The sequence below is a fragment of the Nuphar pumila genome, chromosome 8, assembly GCF_984573655.1.
Source record: "Nuphar pumila chromosome 8, dmNupPumi1.hap1.1, whole genome shotgun sequence".
In the NCBI taxonomy this organism is placed as follows: Eukaryota; Viridiplantae; Streptophyta; class Magnoliopsida; order Nymphaeales; family Nymphaeaceae; genus Nuphar; species Nuphar pumila.
This window is the reverse complement of record NC_143256.1, coordinates 110,189,200-110,217,031: the sequence shown is the minus strand read 5'-3', so window position 1 is coordinate 110,217,031 and position 27,832 is coordinate 110,189,200. Positions and strand designations below refer to the sequence as shown.

General features: G+C 40.2%; 1 protein-coding gene across 1 annotated transcript; it reads right to left on the bottom strand.

The window, feature by feature from the left end:
- Nucleotides 1-20,791: 20,791 nt before the first annotated feature.
- Nucleotides 20,792-21,349, bottom strand: LOC149830198 (uncharacterized). The gene has a single exon (XM_090015405.1). It carries the CDS (start codon nt 21,347-21,349, stop codon nt 20,792-20,794), a length of 558 nt encoding a protein of 185 aa, XP_089871531.1.
- Nucleotides 21,350-27,832: the final 6,483 nt, after the last annotated feature.

Sequence of the window (27,832 nt, the reverse complement as noted above, 5' to 3'; positions counted from 1 at the left end):
CATTCCCACCACCACCACTACTAGCTTTTACCCCTTTTGTCACAAGCCTCCAAAGTGGTTGAAAAACTTCTAATTCAGGGTTAGAACTTGAACCAAATGTATTGACACTACCGCTAAAACTCGCCATTATATCTGAAAAGTGAAAACTGAAAAGAAAATAAGTAAATAAAATAAAGTTAATAAACATTTCAAAATAATAGTAATATGAGCTCCAGGTTCGTTCCCCTTGTGCAAATCAGGTTCAAACCAGGCCCTCCTCTGCAAACCAGGTTCGAGATAGGGGGCCTACCCCCTATCTAACGCAAAAAGGAGGGGCAGGGCAAGCCATGCTGAACCTCATCCGTGCCAGGGGCTTCGCCCTTGCCAAAAAGCCAAAGGCAGCAGGGGAAACGAGGAGGGGCCGAGCCTCTCCTCATTTTCCTTTTGTTCGGCAGGGGTAAGGAGTGGGGGAAGGAGGGAGACGGTGCCCCCCTCCTTCCCCCACTCCTTACCCCTGCCGAACAAAAGGAAAATGAGGAGAGGCTCGGTCCCTCCTCGTTTCCCCTGTTGTTCGGCGGGGCAAGGATCGGCCTGTCAGCCGAGCCCCCTCTTTCCCCCACTCCTACTTCTTACCCATGCGATAAAAGGGAAACGAGGAGGGGCTGAGCCCCTCCTCTATGAATCGGAGGCACAGGGAGGGGCCGAGCCCCCCTTCTGCGAGGGGAGGGTGCAGGGAGGGGGGGCGAGCCCCTCTTCTGCGAGCAAGGGGGGGGGGGGGGGCTGCCTGACATAAGCGAAACGAGGAGGGGCCAAGCCCCTCCTTTGTGAATAGGAGGCACAGAGAGGGGTCGAGCCCCTCTTCTGCGAGCAGAGGGTGTAAGGAGGGAGGCTGCGATCAGAGGGTGCAGGAGGGTCGATCGACATACCTGTTGAGTGTTGACGGAGGGGGAGACGGTGGCTGCTTGTGCGTACCGTCGCCGAAGTCTGGATCGCCGGCGTGGGTGTAGGAGAAAGCTACAGGGGCTGAGGGGGAGAGGCAAAATTGAGAGGGTAAGCCCCTCCCCCTGTCGATAAACCCCTTTTAGGGTTCGGTTGCAAAAGAAATTTGGATTTGGGTCGAGTCCGGACCCGACCCGACCCGGATCCAAAACGTAATTTAAAAATCGAAATGGACATTTTTGAACTCGGTCAAAGTTGACCAAGTCCAAAATGTGGATGGACTCGGCCTCGACTCGTTGACCGAGTCTGACTCGACGTTGACCGAGTCTGGGCCGAGTCCGAAGCCGCACCCGAGTCTGCACCCGTGTCGGGGCGTGTCGACTCGGGTGCGGCACCTCCTTAGCCGAGTCCGTGTGACATAGTGTATAACCTTTGTCGGTGTTATAAGTGTTTCCTTCATAGTTCACTTCAGTACATGTCCATTTTTATATTGATGGGCATGCTTGTTCGTAATTGAAGACTCATTGGTGGACATTTTGCCTAGTCATATGAATGAATTTGCATCGTGATACCTCACATGAGTTTTAAGTGTTAAGATCCTTTTGCACACTTGTGATATTGAATGAAATACTATTTTTGTATTGTGCCTTCTTATGTGTATTCCCTTTGTGGTTTTGTGAGTGAATCCAATAGTGGGTTCCTTGTTAATGTTTGTCCACCTTTTGGTGGCTTTAAGTTATTAAGATTATTGCATATACATGAATTTTTTATCTCTCTGTAAGTATCCATGATTAGTTGTTCTTGTATATGCTCTTGGTTTCCTATATGGTTCCTTGAGAATCTCTATATATGCTTTGACTCTCTTTCATGTTATATGTCATTATTGTCTCGTGGTAGACTTGTCATCTAGATTGAGCTATCTCTCTATATAGCTTGCTTGTATTGACCATGCATATGATTACATCAATTGGCATCTTGTTGTGCATATGATTGCACTATATTCATTCTAAGTTTTCATCTACCTTTATTGAATTTGATTTGAAACTTTGTTTTTTCAAATCGGTTCTGATATATGAACTCACTTATTTGGAAAATGATTTTCGTGAGTAGTTATTGCCTTCTTATGACATTTGTTGTATTCATCACAGAATTTTATATGATTCATCATTTCTTTGGCCTTGTTATTGAACCAGAGTTGTTTGTTGAGGTGAGTTGTGTGCACCTCATTTTTTGTCAGTTTAGATTTGTGGCTTAGAGTTCTGCTCTAACTAACAATTGTTTGATTTCTAGTTCTATGAGTGTGCTATCTATTTTTGAAATCATGGTATTTCGAAAGATTGATGTAGTGAGTTATGTGTACCCATTTATTATTCACACTTTTTGTGTGTTTGTATTATGCTCTTGTCCTAGTATCTAATACACTTGAATATTGAGGTTTGTCTCTTATTTAAGTGTCATTTTATTTAGACGAGATGTTTTTTAATGTAGTGAGTTATATGCATCCATTAGTTATTCACACTTTTTGTGTGTTTGTTAAGCCCATAAGTGGCATTGTGATTGTGCTATTGTTCTAGTAGCCGATACACTTGAATTTTGAGGTTTAGAGATCTAGTGAAGTGATTACGTGTGGTGGTCGAACCAGAGTTACCGGAAGCGCCTAGGTAAGTGGCGAAGCGCGAAACGTCGCGCTTCCGAAAAGCATGGGGAAGCACCACTTTTAAATGGAAAGCGCGCTTCCCAGCTTCCCATCACGCTTCCCCCTCGCTTCCTCCATTTTTTCAATTTTTTGTATTTTTTATTTTTTATTTTTTATTTTTTATTTTTTATTTTTTATTTTTTATTTTTATTTTTTATTTTTTATTTTTTCGCTTACCCCTCGCTTCCTAGGTCGCTTCCAAGACGATTCCCGATTCGCTCCTAAGTGGTCCCCTTCCCGCTTCCTAAAATTTTGAAAGTTCCTCGCTTCCCGCTCCCGCTTCCAGTATCGCTTCCCGCTTCCTCAACTGGCAACCATGGGTCGAACTATTGTTAAGGTTTGCAAAATATCAACAACAACAACTACGCCTTCATCCCAAAACAATTGGGGTCGGCGATATGAACCAACAAAGAAAATCATTCTGGGTCTTCCACATGAATCCTTCTCCTCCAATCATTTCTATCCAATGCCATGTCCACGGTGAGGTTCAAAGCATTCATATCCTTTCCTATCATCTCCATCCAAGTCTTCCTAGGCCTACCCCAACCTCTTTTAACTAATATATTTTCTCATTTCTCCATCCTTCTATTGTTAAGGTTTGCAAAATATCACTTCTTGATATTTATGGGATTTTAAATCTCTTCATATTTTTCGCAAATTGGTGTTGATTTGCAAATATCTTTACCTTTGTTATGTGGGATTTTTAAAATCTCTCCGTGAAATTTCTAAACTTTCACTACTAGTTTTTCCTTATATGAAAAATATTTATTGATAAAATTTCATGCATTTCATTGATAATATATATATATATATAAATTGTTATTTGGTCCTCTGTACTTAACCTCATTATATGTGGGGTTAATACTATGTGTTGAGATTGCATGCTCCCACTAACCTCACTCTTCTCAAAAAATCTAGCATTCCTGGCTTCTAAAATATTTGAAGTTCTACTTGGACAATAACACTTGAATCCTTTTGATGCATAAGGCCTCACCCCAAAGAGACAACGGGAGAGTGGAGTTGCTAATCATACTCCTAACCATATCCATGAATATACGATTTCATCTTTCTGCAATAATATTTTGATATGGCTCACCAGGCATTGAATATTGATGATCAATGCCATGTTCTTTAAGAAATCTAGCAAATGGACCAGGTCTTTGTCCAACTTTTGTATACCTACCATAATACTCACCAAGGTTGTTTGTATTGTACGATACATATTGTTACTATGAAGAAAACTGATATGATACGCACTCGTATCACGATACGAATGTGTATTGTATCTGTATCATACAATACATGTATGTATTGTATGTATCGTATGATACAGGTGTGGTGCACTTAAAAAGTGCTCGAAATGCAATTTTTGAGGTTTTAAAGGCCTCTCGAGGCCCGACTCCCTCATTTGTATAGAGGCCATTAGAGAGATATCCATGCACCCTATGACTCATGAGAACAATTTGGGGGCCGATCTGTGTGCAAAGAAGAGGGTTTTTGTGATTTCATCAAGAGTGCATTTCCATCATTTTTCCACTCAAAGAAGTGAGTTAAGGTAAAAAAAAAAACTATTCTTTGCTTCTTATTGAGTTTTTTGGGGGAAGATGGCACCAGATGATTCAGCGTGACAATAGGGCACTCGAATAATGAGAGAAAACCGGTTGAAAATCGGGTGCAACTATTGTCATACTGTTATTTCGGGTGGTATCTCTCGCTTGAAGCATCATTTAGTTGTAACACATCTAAACGTTGTGGCCTGTACATCAAGGACTTTGTTGAATGCCGTGAAATGACAATGCTAGCAATTACTTATTGGTTTGAGAGAAAAAATGACAAGAAAATAGATGAGTGAGGCAGAAATGGGGTATACGCAGCTCTAGAAGGACAAAGATGAGCTCACTACTTTTGCTCTTACAACCTCTAGCATAGTATCAGAAGTAGAAAGTCCTACAGCGAAGGAAAAATGTGTGGTTGATGCTAGTAGTAGTGTTGCGGGTACAAAAAGAAGACGAGGAGAAAGAGAAGAAGGGTGTTCTTCGAGAGGAGGTAAAGCTAGAAGCTCTTTTAAGAGTTTTTTCCCTCCTAGAGTGCCCCTGGGGTGCAACCCGATATTCGTATATGTCGCGGTTGGGAGATGGTTTAATGATGCCTGAATTCCTTTCAATGCAGCAAATTCATTTCATATTCAGGCCATAGCAGATGTCATAACCAGTATTGAGCCTGGATACAAGATGCCTTCATATCATGCTTTGAGAGAAAATATTTTATATGCTAATGTGAATGAATTGAGGGCTAATTGTGATGAGGTGAGGCAGTCATGGAGAGAGACTGGGTGTAGCATTATGGCAGATAGGTGGATAGACAGAAAGTCAAGGACTTTGATAAATTTCTTTGTCTATTGCCCCAAAAGAATCATGTTTTTAAAACCAATTGATTTGTTTGATACGCCCAAGATAGTAAATGTATTGCTGATGGTTTTTTAACAGGTTGTGGAAGAGGTTTAACCAGAGTTACCAGTCGGGGAAGCGAGAGCGGGAAGCGAGGCACTTTCAAAAATTTAGGAAGCGGGAAGCGTGGGATGACTTAGAAGAAAATTATGAACCGTCTCGGAAGCGACCTAGGAAGGGAACTGGAAGCGAGGGGGAAGCGAAAAAAAATAAAAATAAAAATGAAAAAAGGGGGAAGCGTGGGGGAAGCGCGCTTCCATGCACGTTTCGAAAGCGCAACGTTTCATGCTTCTGAAACGCGCTTCGGGAAAGCGCGCTTCCCCATGCACCTAGGCACTTCCGGTAACTCTGGGTTTAACCTCAAAGCATTGTACAGTTCATTACTGATAATGCAACGAATTATAGGAAAGCAGGTAAAGAATGGACAAAAAATTATGGGTCATTCTCTTAGACCCTGTGTGCTACCCATTGCATAGACCTCATGCTTAAGGACATTGGCAAGCATGGATGAGATACGGCAAACAGTTGAATGCTAACAAAAAATTACAAGATTTATTTATACTCATGCATGGGTTTTGAGCTTAACGAGGAAGTATGATAGTGGTGTTGAGTTGATTCGTAACGCAGTTACTAGATTTTCTACGAATTTTTACAGTGCAGAGTCTTGTAAAGAATAGAAGTGCACTTAAAAATATGCTATGTCACAAGGACTCTTCAACTAGGTGCCGCACCGCGTCGCACCCGATGCGGTCAACCTAGCCCTGGGTGCAGTCAACACACCCAGGGCCATTTATGTCCAACTTTTGGACTATATATATATATATATATATTTTTTTTTTTTTTTTTTGCCGCACCCCCGCACCCAAAATTTTTTAAAGTGTTGCACCCTCGCACCCATGTGACATAGAAAATATGTTTTCTTCAGATGAGTGGAATGCATATCCCCATTCCCAAAAAAGATATACCTTTGGTGAAAGTGATTTGATTGGTTGACAGCGAAGACAGACCAGCTATGGGTAATCTCTATGATGCCATAGATAAGGCAAAAGAGGTCATTAGAGATAATTTAAATGGAAAGAAAAATATATATTTGCCTATATAAAACATTATTACCCATAGGTGGACCGAGCAGCTTCATCAACCTCTTAATGTTGCAGCGTATTATTTAAATTTTCCATTTATATACTCCCCTACATTTAAGATGGATAGGAAAGTCAACAAGAGTCTCATGGATTGCATTGAAAGGTTGAACACTGATTATGGCATTCAAGATCATATTCATAAGGAAATGAAAATTTATAACAATGCATTGTATGATATGGGGAGACCCGCAGCACTGCGAAACCGTACCACGATGCGCCCATGTAATTTATTTGTCTATTTTAATTTTAATTTCATATTGTCATTTAGTTACGATATTTTGTATGATTGTATGATTTGTATTAGTTAGTCTTATTGATTTCTCATTTCCTTGTTTTTTCAAACATGAGATGGACTAGGTTTGGAAGTGATGCTCCAAACCTAAGATCTTTTGCTATTCGTATCCTAAGTCAAACATGCAGTGCAAGTGGATGCGAAAGAAATTGGAGCGTCTTTGAGCATATTCATACAAAGCGAAGAAACATATTGGAGCACAAAAGGCTCAATGACCCCATGTACGTTCGCTACAACCTACGACTGAGGCAAAGGTAATTTTAAAATTATAAAGTTCATTTTTCATATTCATGTGTTATTTAATATTTTTTTATACATACAAAACTCAACTAATTTTAAATTTTCATGTTATCTTTTTAGGCAAATACAAAAGCCGTCATCAAGGAGGCACAAAGAACAGTTTGATCCCATTAGTTTAGAGAACTTTGATGTATTGGACCTCCTGAATGACGAGGGCATTCAATGGATAAATGTGGAGGGAGCTCAGGACGTAGATGACAAAGACCCCACGTATATTGGAGATGATTTGAATGTTGGAGGAGAAGAAGAAGAAGAAGAAGAAGAAGAAGAAGAAGAAAAAGATGAAGAAGATAATGATTGATGGTATACTCAAGGTTGCCAAACTAGGAAGCGGAAGCGGGAAACGATACGGGAAGCGGAAGCGAGAAGCGATGCATTTTAAAATGTATAGGAAGCGGGAAGCGAGGAATGAAAAAAAGAAATATAATAATTGAATGTGAATAATAATGAAACACAAATAAAAACTAAAATAAAAGTGACTAATATTAAATTTCATGATTTTTTAGTGCAAGAATTAATTTTTTAACAAAATATAAAAATGATGATTACCAATTTAGAGAAAGCACATGGAAGTGAGTGAGAAGAATGAGAGAAAACACATAAAAAACATGAAAAGTTGAGTAAGAGAACATATAAGATGAATAAATGAAGTGTGTGGAAAGCCTAGGAGAAGCGTGGGGGAATCGAGATTCTCATCAAGTTTCGGAAGCGAAGAGTATCGTGCTTCCGAAGCGAGTTTCTGGGAAGCGAGCTTCCCACCTATCTAAGAAGCTTCCGGTAACTCTGGGTATACTTCTTAAAAACTTGGTTATGTATTGTAATTTGTAACTGTTAAGTATTCATAAACTTGGTTTTTTGGATTTTTGATGAATCTTGTGGCATGTTCTTCTTAATTGAAGATATTACTATTGTTCTTGTGAGATTTGATGATTGATGATGTGTTATGTAGCTGATAGAGACATAAATGCTTCACATGCGATTTTATGGTTGCATTTTGTATATTTCATCCTTGTTTTGTGTGTTATGATTTTTTAGAATTTTTGCTATTTTTTCTGATTTTTTTATGAGTTTTTTTATAATTTTTATTTTTTTCAAAATTTATGAATTTTTACGATACGATACGTATCTTATTTTGAGCCTGAACAATACGGGTTATGATACGATACATACAACCTTGATACTCACCACCTCTATTAGAACTCACAATCTTAATTTTCTTTCCTATATGTCTCTCTATTGCTGCTTAATAATCTTTAAATGCATTCAATACCTAGGATCTTTCATGCAACAAATAAAGATACATATATCGCAAGATGTCATGTATAAAGGTGATGAAATATCTCTCACCTTCTAAACATAGAGTACTAAAAGGACCACAAATATCAGTGTGTATGATCTCAAGAAGTTCAGTGCTTCTCCTAGCACTCTTATTATGTTCGTTAGTTTGCTTACCCTTAATGCAGTCTATACAAACAAAGCCAATAAAATCAAGAGTATTAATAAATCCTTCACTTACTAACTTTTAAGCCTCTTTATGGAGATATGACGTAATCGAGATATGACGTAATCTTATGCGCATCGCATTAATGACCTTTCACCATTTCTCTTACGTTTCTTGCCAATACATTTATCACTATGTACCAGAAAAATGGTTTGTGCAAATATTGAATTAAGATGTAATTTATACAAGCCATCTACCAAATTTTCAGAACCAATTAATTTTGAATCTTTAAATATTTAAAAAAAAAATCCTTTGAATATGAAATAATATCCAAATACATAGAATGTGTTCTCTAAATCAAGTATAGAGCTTGTATCCAAAATAAGCTTGAAGGTCCCAGGTGCTTTGACATCCTGTTTCCCACAAAGATGCTTTATTCACTTTTCGTTGGTTTCCTCGTGCTCAGAAATCCCTGCATTGTATTGGCAACATGGATTGTAGTACCCAAATCAATGCACCAGGTGTTGCTAGGCACATCAATCAAATTTTATTCATAATACACAAGAGAATAGAGATTAACTTTCTTCTCGAGCCATTTCTTCATTTTGAGGCATTCTTTCTTCATATGCCCAGGTTTCTTATAAAAGAAACATTTCCCTTTATTGATAATTTGAGAAGTCTTGTTCTTCTTCTGCTTGAAGCATCTCTTAGAATATTCACTTCCTTTTTGAGTGACCAAATGGGCACTCTCTAATTTCTTTGGATTTAGCCTATTTTCTTCTTGCACACACATGAATAAAAGTTCATTTAATGTCCATTGTTCTTTATTTGTGTTATAAGAAATCTTGAATGACCCATATTATAAAGGCATGGAATTTAGAATGAAGTGAACAAGAAATGACTCAGATATCTCTAATTTTAATGACTTGAGTTGAGCAGCAATGTTACTCATTTCCATTATGTGCTCACGTACTCCAGTAAATCCATTATAGTTGATAGAAGATAGCCTTGACATTAGGGCACTAGCAAGTGCTTTATCCTAACTTTCAAACTATTTTTCAACAGCCTTAAGAAAGTCTATCCAATCTACACTCAGGGATGGAACCGCTAATGTTCTTGGCTATTTAGTTTACATGAGCATTAAACTTAAATGATTCAATTTCTCCCATCGCTCATACCGAGACTTTTGGTCTTGGCTACTTTCATTTGTAGGCTTCTGACATTCATCCTCACGAAATGCATAGTCCAAGTCCATCTACCTAATGCCAATTGTATCTTCTCCTTCCATTCATAGAAGTTACCTCCATTCAACATAGGGACAGAATTCAATATATTATATTGAGTAGACATAAAAGAAGTGATATCTGCAAAATTACACATTAAAGCTCACATAAGAAAACTAATACTACACAAGCAACCATAACCTAAGCAAAGAGCTAAATACCAACAACTTTGGCTAGTAACTCAATGCATCATTATAATTGTTGTTGTGGCTGCAGAATTATAACATGCAAATGACTTACTATACAATTTGATAAGCCTAATGAGTTCTAAACATTTATCAAGAAAATTCTATACATGTGGGCGACTAGAATGTTTTTGATAAATAACTCATTATCTTACTTCATCTTAATAAAGATGCAATTATAATGTCATTTGATATTAAATTATTAACTCTTATATCATTATGTGATTTAATTACACTACCCAAATGTACAAGGATGTTGTGGCTATTCCATTGTACATTTAGATAGCAATGTTAATCACTCCATACTGATTAGAAAATGCACCTTGAAAATCTAGGATGTTGTGGTTACTCCAAAGATAATCAAGTTTCTAAATTCTAATCAACTCCATAATGGCTTTAAAATAAGAGTTAATGTTAATGTCAATTGATCTAAATATAATTCAATTAACAAACAATGACATGCATAAGACTCGAATATAAACATGCCATTAGTCAATTAGATTTGGCGTTCCATAACAAATCTAACGTCATGCATAAACCCATAAGTTGGATTAAAACAATGAAAACCAACAAAACTTTATTATGAAGAGACTTTGTTTTTTCTTTTGAACCTAATGCTCTGATAACAACTGTTGGAATTAAAACATACCTCTACTAACCATGATAACACTATGATTTGTCTCTTCTTTTTACTTCACCAACAAGAACACACTAACAAAAGGAAGAGATCTTCCAATCTCTACTAGGTGCTTTATGTGCTTGAAAGATGGGTTCTCACACTTGTGATTGAATTGCCCAGTGAGTATGGGGACCCTCCTATTTATAATTGTCAAGGTGTCTCTTCCCATCAAAGAAAAAAAAACACCCCTAGGATGTGAAAGGTTACACCTCTTCATTGTGAAAAGGCACTTATCCACCATGGAGAGACACCAACACCCAAAAGTTGCAACTCTTGAGTTCCAGCACCATTTTACTAAAAGATGCAACACTTGGCATTAGTATCTCTTGGCAAGATGCCAAAAGGCACAACCCATGCCAATGGATGCAACCTTTAGGCTCTATATAATATGTGCCACACTACATCAATGATGTAGGCCCAACAATCTAAACTGGATCGCAATAGTAAGTGTTAAACATATAATCTTGATTTTGTTCTCAATGGATAATTTACAATATAAACACTGGCTATTATTGTGTTGCACACGTGCAATGAAAAGGATACGTGGCACAAAATATTTTTTGGGAAGACGACGAATATTTTTAAGGAGATGACCATCGATGTGTAATTGTATTAGAAAAAGGAAATTTCCAATAACACGGAGCTCCAGTTACCATCACTAAGGAATCACTGATTTCTCGCATAAATTGGAAAAAAGGCAAAACAATATCAAATAAATATAATCAAGTGACAAAAACTGTAGGCGTAGTTCTCAATAACTCCATTTCTGGTAAAAAAAAATCAAGATGTCAGTTGCCATTGTTAACCACAACAATGGCAGCGACCAAAGAGTGAAAAATGTCCACAACAGAGAGTAATTCATAAACATTCTTTATATAAAACTGATATCAAGAAATAAAAAATAGGAGCGCCTAAGATGAAACCAAAATAAATAAGATAACTTTCTCCAGATTTCATTGAAAGAAAAAAATGGGGGATCTTGACTGGGAGTCAAGTTCACCTTGTGGGATCAGTCCCCAACTCTGCGACTCCGGCGCCAGTATCGACCTCAACCGCGCCGAGGCGATGGCGTTGTGCAGAGGCATCATCGATCCCGAGCAACTTAGCTCCACCGGTAATCTAGCACATAGGAACCATCGATAGTGAGAACCAAGGAAACCCACAAAAATGGTGATGGAGAAATCGAATTCTTAACCTGGAAATGCAGAAAAAGTAGGGTCGGGAGATTGTGGTTGGAGTTGCGGAGATGGGTTTTGCGATTCTCGAGCGGAGGGTGAGACTCGAAGAGTTTAAACGAGAGGCTGCCCTCTTGAAGAGCGCGGTGGTAGCCATGGCTGCCATGTAGAGAGAGAGAGAGAGAGAGAGTTTGTACAGGACGCTAGGGGTTTACAGAGGTTTAAAATTACGATGTAAACCCCTTGTCTACTTGCAATAGCTGAAACGCCGTAGTCCTTCGGATGGAACTTTTTATTTTGAGTGGTACAAAGGAAAATTATTTACTGAAAAGTGGACATGAAACTTTTTTTTTATAGTTATTAATATCGAATTAGACGTGCCAAGTTTTTTTTTATGTTTTGAGAGAAAATTTGTTATTAGTAAGATCAAAACAAAAGCACCACCGGGGGCCCCGCGTGGTTGGTAGGAGCTGTCTGTGCACGTCTCCCTGTGATGAGACGTTGCAGGTTCAAAACCCCAGTGGTACTATTGAATAGTAACTGGTGGGGGTCTGCCCAACCCCATCTTGCCTTTCAAAAAAAAGATCAAAACAAAAGCAAGCGGAAACCAGATGTCACCACTGAAACACTAATGGACCAGTCTCGAGCCAATTCTGGCTGAGCCAATCCATGATACATCCGAATCCGGCCGGTAAAGCTTAGCTGTGAAAAAGACATCTGCTTGGATTACATGTTGTATTAATAGCCTTGAAACTTGATGATTCATTCTTGAACATTCGCTTGTTTCTTTCATTCCGGACCCATCACCATGCAGCAATCAACCACCATTTCCAGACAAGTCGCCACTTCTTGACTGTTTTCCGGCCTGGAGGGCCCAGGATAATTTGCCTAAAACATGATGTTTGAATTACCACTATCGAAATGTTTTGGCCATGCTTGTTGAACAGAACAGGTGTTGGAAAAAGTCGCAGAACCATAGTAGGTGATGCACCGACCCCACTTCCCTCAATCACATTACACATTGGTCAGCTAAGTGGCAACCTCTCTGCAACTTTTTTTTTTTGATATTTACACGGAGAAACCACCCCCCAGATCAGAGACATAGCCGCGCTGGCTCAAGGTATTTATATGACCAGCAAGTAAAATCCAAGCCAAGAATGTAGACCTCTGCCACAATGCAGATTTCAGTAGCCAATTCGCTATCGATTCAGAGTTGGCTAATTGAAAAACAGTGGAGTCGTCTTTTGGGATCTTCCATACTGATTTGGGTGGCTGGATAATACCCAGATAGAATGTAAAGCAAGCAGTTTTGTTGTTTCCTGACAAACTAAATCATTAGATGAAGAATCAATCTGCAATATTCCTTAAAAAAAAGAATGAATCTGCAATACCCATCCCTCCTGATCAGGACAGCATGCACAAAACAGTCTGGTTACTGTAATGCCTGGAACAGCAACGGGAATCGCCAACCGACCAGTCCAGTCATTGGACCAAAAATGGGTTTCCTTTCCATCACCTAGCTTAAAACCTGCCCACTGCCTGAAGTCATTCCAGAGTTTAGCTAGGTCTTTCCAAAACCTTGAACCCTTTTTCCACGAAGGCCGAGGTGTCTATCTCCAAAGGACTCCTAAAAGCTCATATTTTGCCTTGAGAAGCTTGTTACAGGGACTATCACCCTCCACCACCAGTTACATGACAGGAAGCGATTTAGGATGTTGAATTTTGTACTTCCCAAACCTTCCCTTTCTTGAGGCATAGTGACCCGATACCAGGCCACAAGCGCTTTGAAAGGCTTATGATCATTCAAAAGAAACCTTTGCCGTTGAAAGGCTTACGATTTAACTTATCGCATGGGTTTTCATTGATTGATAGTCCCGATGCCGCCTCAAAATCATAAGCATGAGCTATTACCGTGTTCATCCGTTGAAAAGATGCTACTCCAAACAAACACTAGGAAATCGTCAGTAAATTGAATGTGGGAAATGCCATGATTGCCATCGATACCCGGAAGCTGAATTTCTTCAATGAAGCCAACTAAATTTGCTTTCTTAAATTGGGCAGCAAAGCACTCGCTAACAATATCAAAGAGTAACAGCGATAGAAGACAACCTTGATGCAATCCTCTGCTGCAAGTTCTTCCCCATCTTCCAATTCATAGAGATGGCCATAAACTAAAGCCGAAATCCATGGAATCCATTCATCCCAATGCCGACGTGGTGTTGAATTAAAACTCTCAGTTTACCAAGTCAAAGGCCCGGTTGATATCGCGCTTAAGGAAAAGCAGGCTTATTGCTGTTGCATATCCAATGAATGACCTCGTTTGCAATGATAACAGCAGCATCAATCACCCTTTGATGAACGCAAACTAAAAAGGTGAGACCAATTTTGGAATTACCATCTTTAAGATGTTTTGCGAGTGCTTTAGCAAGGATTTTACAGGGGCTTCCAAGCAAAGAAATTGGCCTGTAATGCGATATGTTTGTTGCATTTGCTTCCTTCGAAATGAGAATGCATTCTAGTTTGCCAAACTCTTTGAGCAGAATTCCATGGTAATAAAATTTTTGGACAAACTTGTTCAAAGATCAATCGGGACATTCTTTAATTGTGAAGAAGGTCTCTACCTGTAACGACCCGATCCGGGGCCTCACGAGCCCGGGTTCGTGGACGTTAGTTCCCAGAGAAAAATTACTCTATAATCTCAAAATCATGTTAGAATTTTTTTTTTCTTTTATTCAATACTTGAAGGTCCATACATCCATTTACAATATCATAATCATCCAAAGACAAAACAGAATAAAAAGTAAAAGAAAACCATACTTCTGATGTGGCTGATATGGCAGAGTCGTACTAAGTCCTGTGAGTGATGGCAGTTGTCCCTGAACCTAAAGTTGCAACCAAAAGAAGGGGGTGAGTCTACAACCCAGTAAGATTCCATTTACAAATAGACACGATTGTTGCAACTGTAATGAGCTTTAAGCTCCTAGTCTTAGTTTAGTTTGATACATATGCACACATGTTAGTTATGAGTTTTACCCCCTTTACGGTCTATTATCATTTTCAAACACCTCTTCTACTCTAATCGGCTATTCCAGACATAGCTTCTTCAGGCGTAGCAACCCATGTAGACAACTTAGAGTCTACAATGTTGGCCAGACTTATGAACCACTCACAAACAACGTAGCCCAAACCAGCCCAGACTACGGACACAGATGCTGCAGCAACTCGTCGGTTGCAAGCCGGGAGCGAAGGGACTCAAACGGTAGCTAGCCGAAGAGCCAGGGTGGCTATACCTGCCCCCAAGGTTTTGTGGTTCATGCTACGTCCTACATGTGTCTAGTGGACAATGTTTTAACCCCTAAGGGTCACCTAGAAACGTCTAAGATATTTCCAGGTTACTCACGAGGTACACACCTCAACATTACCCTAGACCATGCCTCCTAGTAGAGTTCCCATCACACACCAGGTGGTCATCCTATTGACAACTTTTACTCAATATTCACATCTTGAATTTAGTGCGTTATACAATCCTCAATGTATATCCACTAATTACTTTTAACCCATGTTTACATGTCTGAACTGTTAAGAATGACGACCCACCACAGATTAATTCACGACCCTTACAATGCCCCTCCCAAGGCATAAGCGTGACATTTCCCAAGGTAATACCTACCCTGAAACTCTGGAACTCTACCCTCAAATTTTCACATAACACATCAATCTCATACATGCAATCATGTCATGCCACTTTTATTTCATAACTCAGAAAATATGCATGATCAGGTTTAAGCATCACACTTGAACTTTATAGATTCCTAAGCATGCAAAACAATGTCTCTTTACAATAAACAAAACTGACATACTTGAAGCACATAGAATCATATATAAAGATGCCTAAACTAATTAGCATGTGTTTTAATCAACTAAGGAGGAATTTGCAAATGTTCACTTACCTAGAACGCTTAAATTTCAACTCTTAGCTTCACGCAACCCCTGCTTTAAAAACAACGAATACTTCGTATCATCAAAGTTACTAAAACAGCCTTAGACTTAATTGTCAAACTCTAACTCCATTCTTTCAGAGTTTGTTCACACATCCCCTACTAATAGATTCTACCCAAGCAGTAGAATCCATGTATTCAAGAATCACATGGATCTGACTTTGGGGCACTTAGCTATGCTTTGTATGCTGTGTAGGCGTATCAAGGGCAAAATAGTTTTTTTGCTCTTTCAATGACTTCTATGTCATCTTTACATCATGTTATATTAAGATCCACATCCATAATAGAATTTGACCACTTAGGTCATCAACTCAACTATGATTTGGATCATGGATTCGGTATTCTTGATTCAAACCTGCTTCAAAAGGGTTTGTTCGGATCTAAATTAGGTCGTCTAATCGAATCCAACTTGAGTTTTTGGGTCCAAACTGATATCCAAACCCGAATCCAATTTGTAATGAAAAAATCGAGTCTTCACTACTTCAATTTTCCACCTCACTCGATAAATCAATCGCACACACATCCAATTTGTCTCGGTCTAGACTTAGTTGGTCTGATCCATATTGGGTCCACCTTCGGTCTAGGCCGAAACGGTCCACCATTTCAAACCCGACTCGGTCTGCTAACTACTTCGGACCCGACTCGGTCCGTATAGATCGATACGATCTGTCACAACGCACATATCCACATATCATCATTTTTTTTCTTTTTGTTTGGCTAGGTCTGGACACGCCCAGACTGAGCCTACTTGGTCTGATCGACTAGATCGGACTAGTTCACGTATAGCCTGATGACCGACTCGGCCTGCAGAAACTGCAGACCGAGCTTGTCATCACGACGGGCAATAGTCAACTTCTACCATCATCGGACTTGTTGCAGCTTCCTACAAGCAGGGCAGCATCGCTGGTGCTCGCTGATCGTCAGTGGTTGCCGACCCAATAGTGGTAGCAGGGGAAAACCCCTTTTCTTCTATATATATATATATATATATATATATATATATATACTTTTTTTTTTCTGCAATAACGAGGGCAGTGGTCGAACCTCCTGCCCTATCGCGGCAGGCGGTCCGTCCCTCCTCATATTTAGTCACTGACGGCAACAATAGCAGAGGAAAACCCCCCTCTGCTTTCCCCCTAATAGAGCTAGACAGAGAGGGTCCTTCCTGCTCCTGCATCTTTGAAACTCGTCGGTGACACCTTCGTTGTCGACGACCACTGCTCTTGAACATCAAAAGAGAGAGAGAGAGTGAAAACTTACTTGGTGGTCGGTGACAAGCGGAGTTCTTCTCCCTTCACGCTCCCTCTCTGCTCGTTCAGAATGGGAAGATGAGAGGAGGCCCCCCCATGGCTTTTATAGCCATGGGGGTTGGTCAGTTACCCCCTCCCACCTTCTGTATTAAATGGGGGCAACCTGCTTCCTCTCCCACGATCTGGTTCGTGGGAGAGGAAGGGGCGTCGCCCCCTTCTCCTTCTGTAACCCCCCCACGATGGGGGGAGCGTTACAATTTCACCCTCTTTACAAAAAGATTTGTCCCGAATCTTTCTCGAAAATAAATGGGAAAATTGTAAGCGCATATCAGCCTCATTCTCCCATGTAGCTTCATCTTTACTGTGATGTTTCTATCTCACTAGGACCATTGGGACAACCTTGTTTCTGAGCTTGTGCTTCTTAAATTCAATTACCTCAATTGGTTCTTCCCGAATGCTTAAATCTTCTTGGATGTCGAACACTGATTCCAGTGTATCCAGTATAAGTGAAGGATCTGACACGTACTTTCTTAACATGGATACATGAAATACGTTATGTATTCTAGAGAGTGATGGAGGTAGTGCCAACTGATAGGTTGTATATCCTATCCTTTTCAAAATTTCAAACGGCCCGATAAATCTAGGACTTAATTTGTCTTTCTTCCCGAACCTCATTACCCCTTTAAATGGTGATATCCTCAAAAAGACATGATCACCTATCTCAAACTCCAATTCTCGTCGCCTTTTATATGCATAACTTTTCTGACGACTTTGGGTTGCTTGGAGTCTTTCACGGATGAATCTGATTTGCTCCTCCATTTGTTGAACCAACTCGGGTCCTAAGGTTTTTCTTTCACCAACTTTGGTCCCAGCATAGAGGCATTCTACAACATCTTTCATATAAGACTTCATAAGGAGTCATCCCAATACTAGCTTGAAAGTTGTTATTATAGGCAAATTCAATTAGCGGCAGAATATCGTGCCATGAGTTGCGATACTCTAGTGTACAAGCTCTCAACATATCTTCTAGTGTTTGAATGGTTCTTTCTGACTGCCCATCTGTCGGAGGGGGGAAAGTTGTACTCATTTTCAACTGAGTTCTCATTGCTTCTTGAAAGCTTTGCCAAAATTTGGAGGTAAATTTCGAATCTCTATCAGAAACAATGGAGTCTGGCACTCCGTGCAATCTCACTATCTCTTTTATGAAAAGATGAGCTAATTGTTCAAAGGAATACATTGTCTTGCACGCGAAAAAATGTGCAGACTTGGTCAGTCTATCAACAATTACCCAAATCGCATTCATTCCCTCTCTGGTCTTAGGAAATCCTGTAACAAAATCCATTGTTATATCTGGCCACTTCCATACAGGAATAGGTAGTGGTTGCAATAGGACACCCAGCCTCTGATGTTCAATCTTTACTTGCTGACATATTAGACACTTACTAGCATACTCAATAATATCTCTCTTCATTCCATTCCACCAAAAATTATTCTTCAAATCCCTGTACATCTTTGTACTTTCAGGGTGAATGAAATACTTTGAATGATGTGCCTCTGCAAGCAATTGTTTCCTAAGTTCCTCATCCTTAAGAATACATACCCGCTCTCAAAATTTCAGCATGCCTTGATCGTCTACTTGGAATTTTGGATCTTCACTATTAATTGCTATTGACCTGATTTCTTCTAGCTCTTGATCTAAGAGTTGCTTTTCTCTGATTTTGTCCCAAATTTTTGACCCTAAGGTCGTCTGGACAAACATCAATCGACCCGGCAGACATTGCACTTCTGCTTTTTGTTCTACAATGCTTACCAGCAAACTTGATATAGATAGTCTCGTGACTGATTCTGCTTTTCAACTAAGTGCGTCAGCTACTACATTAGCTTTCCCTGGGTGATACTTTAGCTCGAAATCATAATATTTTAATAATTTTAGCCATCGTCGTTGCCTCATATTCAGTTCCTTTTGAGAGAACAAATATTTTAAACTTTGATGATCAGTGAATACCTCAAATTGTTCTCCATATAAGTAATGTTGCCATATTTTGAGTGTGAATACTACTGCAGCCAATTCTATGTCATGAGTTGGATAATTTATCTCATGCATCTTTAGTTGTCTTGAGGCATATGCGATAACTCTGCCATGTTGCATCAGAACGCAACCCAATCCTTTATGTGATGCATCGCTATAAACGGTAAAACCTTCAGTGCCAGAAGGCAAAACTAACACTCATGCAGTGGTCAATCGCTTCTTGATTTCTTGAAAGCTTTTCTCGCACTTCTCATTCCACTCGAACTTCATTTCTTTCTTTGTCAGCTTAGTCATGGGAGTTGCCAATATAGAAAATCCTTCTACAAAGCGTCTGTAGTAACCAACTAACCCAAGAAAACTTCGAATTTCTGTGGCATTCTTGGGTGTAGGCCAGTTGGTTACCGCTTCAACTTTTGATGGGTCCACCATCACTCCCTCTTTACTGATAATATGTCCCAAAAATGACACTTGATTAAGCCAGAACGCACACTTAGAGAACTTAGCATATAGCTTCTGATCTTTAAGTATTTGCAAAACGATTCTCAAATGTTCTGCGTGTTGTTCTTTACTAGCCGAATATATGAGGATGTCATCCATGAACACCACTACGAACTTATCCAAGAATGATTTGAATACTCTGTTCATTAAATCCATGAATGCAGCTGGTGCATTCGTCAGCTCAAAAGGCATGACTAGGAATTCATAATGACCATATCTTGAACGAAACGCTGTCTTGGCAATATCTTCTTCCTGAATCTTTAGCTGATGATATCCAGAATGTAGATCCAACTTAGAAAAATAGGCTGCATCTTGAAGTTGATCAAATAGATAATCTATCCTTGGCAGAGGATACTTGTTCTTTATTGTCACCGCATTTAATTTCTTGTAGTCGATACACATACGCAATGACCCATCTTTCTTTTTCACGAACAAGATTGGTGCACCCCAAGGTGATACCGATGGTCGGATAAATCCGATATCCAACAATTCCTGTAGTTGATCCTTGAGTTCTTTGAGTTCGGCAAGTCCCATCCTATATGGAGAAATAGAAATGGGCGTTGTACCTGGAGCTAGATCTATCTGGAATTCGACTTTCCTATTCGGTGAAAGTCCTGGAAGTTCTTCCGGAAAAACATCCATGAATTACCGTACAATCTCTACCTCTGTGACTGAAAGTTTATCGTCATCCTCAGTCTTCATATAATCCAAGTATCCAATCCAGCCCTTCCGTAGATATTGGTTGGCTTGAAGGCATGAGATGATTGTCGGTTTTGCAAGTTTTCTAACGCCTTGAAAAGTGATAGTTGAGGTTTCAGAGTATTGAAAACTAACACTTTTTCCTCGACAATTAATCGTTGCATGATGGTTAGATAACCAATCCATGCCCAAGATAATGTCCACTCCCTTAAAGTCCAGTATTAGAAGGTCTACCGACAATAGACGTTCTTTGACTTGTACCATACATCCTTGGATGACTTTATCTATATACACTGACTTTCCTACTAATGTCTCTACTTGATACTTTATTTTTAGAGGTACCAGTGAAACATGTAATAGTGCAGCAAAAATAGGGGTGATGAAACTATGTGTAGCACCTGAATCAAATAGAACATGTGCACTAACACCAGAAATTCGGAGTGTACCTTCCACCACATCAGGGCTAGTCAAAGCTTCCTGCAGAGTTGTTGCATAAACTCGTCCTGGAGCAACTGGTTTCTCCTTGGGTTTTGCTCCTTCTCCCTGTACTGGCTGGAGACATTTCCTTGCAATGTGTCCCATTTGACCGCAATTGTAGCATTTAATATTCTTTTCATCGCAACGACCTTCATGCTTGAAGCCGCAAGTCCTACAGTTGTTGCCCTTGGAAGGCGCTCCTCGGTATCGAGGTTTCTTAGCTTCTGGTTGTTCAGGCTTCTTCCCCTGCTGCTTATTGTTGTTTTCTGCATTGCTTCCCTCTTATGACTTCGAAGATCTGTCGTTGCCTTGCCTCTTCTTGAAGAACCTTCGGGACAACGAACTAGTTTGTCCTTGTTGTACTTGCTTAGGTTTCTCTTGTATCTCTGATTTTGTTGTTCGAGCATCCCAAAACTCGTACCGAGATGCCATCTCCACCAACCTGTCGAACCTCTGAATTTGCAGAGGTCCCACCATCCTCAGAATTTCAGGTTTTAATCTGCGCTCATATAGCTTGCATTTTTGCTTCTCAGTAGATACTAAAGCCTTCGCAAATCTGGATAATGAATTGAACTTTGCGGTGTAGGCGTCTACACTCATACTTCCCTGTTTGAGATTTCTAAATTCTTCTTCTTTCTCCATCCTCTCGATCCTGGGAAAGAATTGTTTGTAAAACTTGTTCCTAAAGGTAATCCAGGAAACAAACTTTCCGCTTCCCAGGACATCTCTGATGGATCGCCACCAGTACTCAGCATCCCCAATTAAGTTTGATGTCGCAACCCATGCTTTCTGGTCCTCTGGGCATTGTATCGCATCCAGTGCTTTCTCCGCTTGCATCATCTATTTCTCTGTTGCTACTCCTCTAGGAGTTCCGTCGAATGTGGGCACTCTCATATTCTTGAACTTCTCAGCCCAAGAATTGCTTTCTGACGCTACTTGGTTTTGACTTTGATGCAGTGAATTTTGTAATAGCTCATACAAAATTCTTTCTGTGGTATAGCCGGGAGGCACACCACTACCAACTGTAGCACGTTCGTGTCGAGGTGAAACTGGTGAAGCACCTCCACCTTCTGCTCCCATGCTCCTTGGAGGTAAACTATCGGATGCGTGTGGAGACACAGGACCAATGGGGCTTGCAACACTTCTCCTTGCAGAGCCCTCACTCACATGCCTTGCTTGAGAAGGGTCTGCTTGTCTCTTGCTTACTTGAGAACCTCTTGACTGGTACGATGTTCCCTGACGAGTCCTCATACTGCAATATGAATAAGGTGATTACTAAAATTTACGTTTGCTTCCACACAGGTTTGCACATTTGACATAAGAACTTACTATTTATTAATAAAAACAACATTTTTACAACTTTTCATGGGTTCTTCCGTAATACAACCTGTTACTTACTACTATCACTAGGCAACCATAGGCCTTTATTACATGATTTAAACAAATACAAACACTAAGGTGTCGGGGTACGAGGGGTGTAAGTAGGTTCTTCTTCTTCCTCGGAGTCTGAAGGAACCCTAACTGGTGCTGGCACTGCCATGTTGCTAAGAGCACGTAAGTATGTGTGCCTATTCATATGTCCCCTGCCTCTCCTCACTAAGGTCATTCCTCAAAGAGGTTGCACTGATTCTCTTATTTGTTTATTCTCTATGACATTAGTGTCCCTACCTTGTTGCACCATCGACCCTTGAACACCCTCATGAACGGACGCACCGGGTTGCTCTTGACTTCTCCCATTACTGGTAGCGTTGCTTGGTCCTGCCCTATTTTGGCTGAAACGAGACCTGCCGCAGCCCAAGCAACATGTTGCAGCTCCCCAAACACCTCGATTTGCCAGTGAACCTCTCCGGACGTGCCTATATGGAGGACGTCCTTGTGACCCGAGCGATTCTCCAACGGATGGTTGGGGTGGTGCTACCTCTTCCTCTCGATCATTGTACCTCCAGTTGTTGATTATGACTGAAACTGGGGCTGGAGAAAGAACGGGAGGTGTCATACTCCTCATTGCCCTGGTGACGTCCATCATGACTGTCACGAAGAGCGAAAGAACGGCAACCATCTGATCCGTTTGGATCACTTCAGGATGCCTCTGCCTCCCAGAGTTCCTACCGCCTCTACGGTCGCTCTCGTTGCCACTATCGTTGTTAGTATTCATTCCTGCTAACAAGAGACACTCATAAGTTCAGGACCTTCCTATGATTCTTTTGCCACATATTCCTTTGGATGGTTGTAATTATCATTCTTTTAGAACCTTCAACTTAATTCAAATTCTAACAAAATTCTTCCTCTAAAATCCAATTTTTCTTATTGAAACCTGGCTCTGATACCACTTGTAATGACCCGATCCGGGGCCTCTCGAGCCCGGGTTCGTGGACGTTAGTTCCCAAAGGAAAATTACTCAATAATCTCAAAATCATGCTAGAATTTTTTTTTCTTTTATTCAATACTTGAAGGTCCATACATCCATTTACAATATCATAACCATCCAAAGACAAAACAGAATAAAAAGTAAAGGAAAACCATACTTTTGATGTGGCAGAGTCGTACTAAGTCCTGTGAGTGATGACAGTTGTCCTTGAACCTAAAGTTGCAACCAAAAGAAGGGGTGAGTTTACAACCCAGTAAGATTTCATTTACAAATAAACACGACTGTTGCAACTGTATTGAGCTCTAAGCTCCTAGTCTTAGTTTAGTTTGCTACTTATGCACACATGTTAGTTATGAGTTTTACCCGCTTTACTGCATCTATATTATCATTTTCAAACACCTATTCTACTCTAATCGGCTATTCCAGACATAGCTTCTTCAGGCGTAGCAACCCATGTAGACAACTCAGAGTCTACAATGTTGGCCAGACTTATGAACCACTCACAAACAACGTAGTCCAAACCGGCCCAGACTACGGACACAGGTGCTGCAGCAACTCTCCGGTTGCAAGCCGGAAGCGAAGGGACTCAAACGGTAGCTAGCCGAAGAGCCAGGGTGGCTATATCTGCCCCCAAGGTGTCTTAAGGAGCTATACCTGCCCCAAAGGTTTTGTGGTTCATGCTACGTCCTACATGTGTCTAGTGGGCAATGTTTTAACCCCTAAGGGTCACCTAGAAACGTCTAAGATATTCTCAGGTTACTCACGAGGTACACACCTCAACATTACCCTAGACCATGCCTCCTAGTAGAGTTCCCATCACACACCAGGTGGTCATCCTATAGACAACTTTTACTCAATATTCACATCTTGAATTTAGTGTGTTATACAATCCTCAGTGTATATCCACTAATTACTTTTAACCCATGTTTACATGTCTGAACTGTTAAGGATGATGACCCACCACAGATTAATTCACGACCCTTACAATGCCCCTCCCAAGGCATAAGCGTGACATTTCCCAAGGTAATACCTACCCTGAAACTCTGGAACTCTACCCTCAAATTTTCACATAACACATCAATCTCATACATGCAATCATGTCATGCCACTTTTATTTCATAACTCAGAAAATATGCATGATCAGGTTTAAGCATAACACTTGAACTTTATAGATTCCTAAGCATGCAAAACAATGTCTCTTTACAATAAACAAAACTGACATACTTGAAGCACATAGAATCATATATAAAGATGCCTAAACTAATTAGCATGTGTTTTAATCAACTAAGGAGGAATTTGCAAATGTTCACTTACCTAGAACGCTTAAATTTCAACTCTTAGCTTCACGCAACCCCTGCTTTAAAAACAACGAATACTTCGTATCATCAAAGTTACTAAAACAGCCTTAGACTTAATTGTCAAACTCTAACTCCATTCTTTCAGAGTTTGTTCACACATCCCCTACTAATAGATTCTACCCAAGCAGTAGAATCCATGTATTCAAGAATCACATGGATCTGACTTTGGGGCACTTAGCTATGCTTTGTATGCTGTGTAGGCGTATCAAGGGCAAAATAGTTTTTTTGCTCTTTCAATGACTTCTATGTCATCTTTACATCATGTTATATTAAGATCCACATCCATAATAGAATTTGACCACTTAGGTCATCAACTCAACTATGATTTGGATCATGGATTCAGTATTCTTGATTCAAACCTGCTTCAAAAGGGTTTGTTCGGATCTAAATTAGGTCGTCTAATCGAATCCAACTTGAGTTTTTGGGTCCAAACTGAGATCCAAACCCGAATCCAATTTGTAATGAAAAAATCGAGTCTTCACTACTTCAATTTTTTCACCTCACTCGATAAATCAATCGCACACACATCCAATTTGTCTCGGTCTAGACTTAGTTGGTCTGATCCATATTGGGTCCACCTTCGGTCTAGGCCGAAACGGTCCACCATTTCAAACCCGACTCGGTCTGCTAACTACTTCGGACCCGACTCGGTCTGTATAGACTGATACGATCTGTCACAACGCACATATCCACACATCATCATTTTTTTCTTCTTGTTTGGCTAGGTCTGGACACACCCAGACTGAGCCTACTTGGTCTGATCGACTAGCTCGGACTGGTTCACGTCTAGCTTGATGATCGACTCGGCCTGCAAAAACTGCAGACCGAGCTTGTCATCACGACGAGCAATAGTCAACTTCTACCGTCATCGGACTTGTTGCAGCTTCCTACAAGCAGGGCAGCGTCGCCGGTGCTCACTGATCGTCAGTGGTTGCCGACCCAATAGTGGTAGCAGGGGAAAACCCCTTTTCTTATATATATATATATATATATATATATATATATATATATATATATATATATTCTGCAATGACGAGGGCAGTGGTCGAACCTTCTGCCCTCTCGCGGCAGGCGGTCCGTCCCTCCTCATATTTAGTCACTGACGACGACAATAGTAGAGGAAAACCCCCCTCTGCTTTCCCCCTAATAGAGCCAGACAAAGAGGGTCCTCCCTGCTCCTGCATCTTTGAAACTCGTCGATGTCACCTCCATTGCTGACGACCAATGCTCTTGAACATCAAAAGAGAGAGAGAGATAGTGAAAACTTACCTGGTGGTCGGCGACAAGGGGAGTTCTTCTCCCTTCACGCTCCCTCTTTGCTCGTTCAGAATGGGGAGATGAGAGGAGCCCCCCCCCCCATGGCTTTTATAGCCATGGGGGTTGGTCGGTTAGCCCCTCCCACCTTCTGTATTAAATGGGGGCAACCTGCTTCCTCTCCCACGATCTGGTTCGTGGGAGAGGAAGGGGCGTCGCCCCCTTCTCCTTCTGTAACCCCCCCACGATGGGGGGAGCGTTACACTACCAATGAAGTACTTGGGCATCCCACTTCATTTGAGGGTCTCTAGAAAAATTACATTGAAGTATGGTGAAGGATAAAATTTGTAAATAAAATCAGTCATGCTCTTCCCGTTTACTCTCTGGTGCAAGAAGGATTAGTCACTTTCACTTTAATATCTCTCCTTCGGTGATGCACTTCATTTTCAAGATGCCTAAGAAGGTCAAAAAGTGTCTCAACACTATATTTCAAAAGCATATTTGGCATGGGTAAATCGAAAAATTAATCTCACAACCTTTCCACATAAGGGGTTTGAGGATACAAAATTTGAGAAGATTAAACATTGCTTTGTTGTCTAAATAGTTATGGAGGTTACTTAGAAGGGGAGACAAACTAAGTGTAGTTGGCCACTCGCTAGTAGGTTTTATGGGCCACAGGTCTACCTTTTTTAGCATCCCTTATGGGTTGGATGTTACCATATGGAGAAAGTGAAGGATAACATCTTCTTGATGAAAAAAATCACCTTCCTCTTCAAGGACCAAGCAAAGAATTTTATTTCCCTGCTTTCCTGCCCTTTGTGGATTTAGGTCGATCATGTGACCCAATATTGGAAAGATGACAACTTTCAGCAACTTGGACATGTCATCGAACCCCAATTGCATTGACAAGAAGATTGGCACTAGGGTATGTTGCAACCTTGAACCCCCTCTATTTCTCCAGTTGTGAATTGTTGGTCGAGTTTCAAAGATTGACCAATGTTCACCAATGGGAAGAACTGTCACCCCCAACAAGTGATCAAAGGGGGCACACCCCCGAAAACTGACATCCTCCTCTCCCTACACAATATTCAGAAACCATCAACAATCAGTGTCCAACACACTGTGGCCGGGAGGAGGAGAACGAGAAGGATAAGGAGGAGAACAGGGAGGAGGAGGAGTCTATGGATGTAGATAAAGACTGCATCGCATTACCCTCCAACGGACAAATGTTATAAGTTTGGTAAGACTAGATCCACCACCACATCCCCCAACTCCAATTCGGGTTAGTCTTTATAGTTGGTACCAGCCACCCTTTTATTTGAAAAAGATTTTTTTTTTAAATGTTTTTGTTTATTTTTTGAAGTTGTTCTTGTTTGTAAATGTTTTGTAAGTTTGTTTTTAAATAAAAAAATCAAAAAAAAATATGTAGAACATGGTATAGTGCTAAAAAAATGAATGTCACTGATCAAATCATGGTTTTTGGACGTTAAACAAGTAGCGCAACAAAACACTATGAAACCACACATGTATGCTACATAGAAAATTTGCGAACCTCAAACTTTCAAAATAAAATTGAATAGATAAAACAAAGCACTCAAAATAGTGATTGTTTGGGTGGTTATTGCTTAGATGCACACTTTTGAATGGCGCTTCCGATAAAACTGAGCAGGGATGTTGTATGTAACACAAGAAATTTGCTCTGCCCTAAAGATTAAATAACACCTACGAGAATATTAAAAGTTAAAATAAAAAATTCAAACTTGCTACATGTTGTGAATTAAAGAAAATGGAAAATATTGCTTAATGTGTGGACATGTGCATAAACATCCTACAAAAACTTAATACAAAAAATTAAGGTGTCGATAATTTTGATGGACCAGTTCAAATAAACATAAATATGTTCGGTCTGAAAAAAACAAATTTTAGGTTTGTGTTAGAACCCGACCTTAGGGAGGAATGAATTCTATAAAAAGGCCTAAAGAGGGCACTTTTTAAACAAAAATAGGTAAAGAAAATGGATCATGCAGTGTTGAGGGAGAGCGAGTCGTCTCTCATATTCGGCTACACAAGAAAGCGTGAGTTGGATGGAGGTCAATGATAAGGGAGGGAAAAAAAGTGTTCTCTTTGAGTCGATGATAGGTGTGAAAGAGAAGTGAGAGAGAAATATGTTTCCTTAAAGAACAAGAACAAAGAATAAAGCTTAAAGAAATCTCTAAATAAACTTTATTAAAAATAAACTCTACTTATAGAATTACAAATAAGCAAGAACGTAAAAGTACAAGCATAGTCTCACCCTAGATAAGATTCTAAGGGAGGCATCCCACCATAGTCTTGTCCTAAATA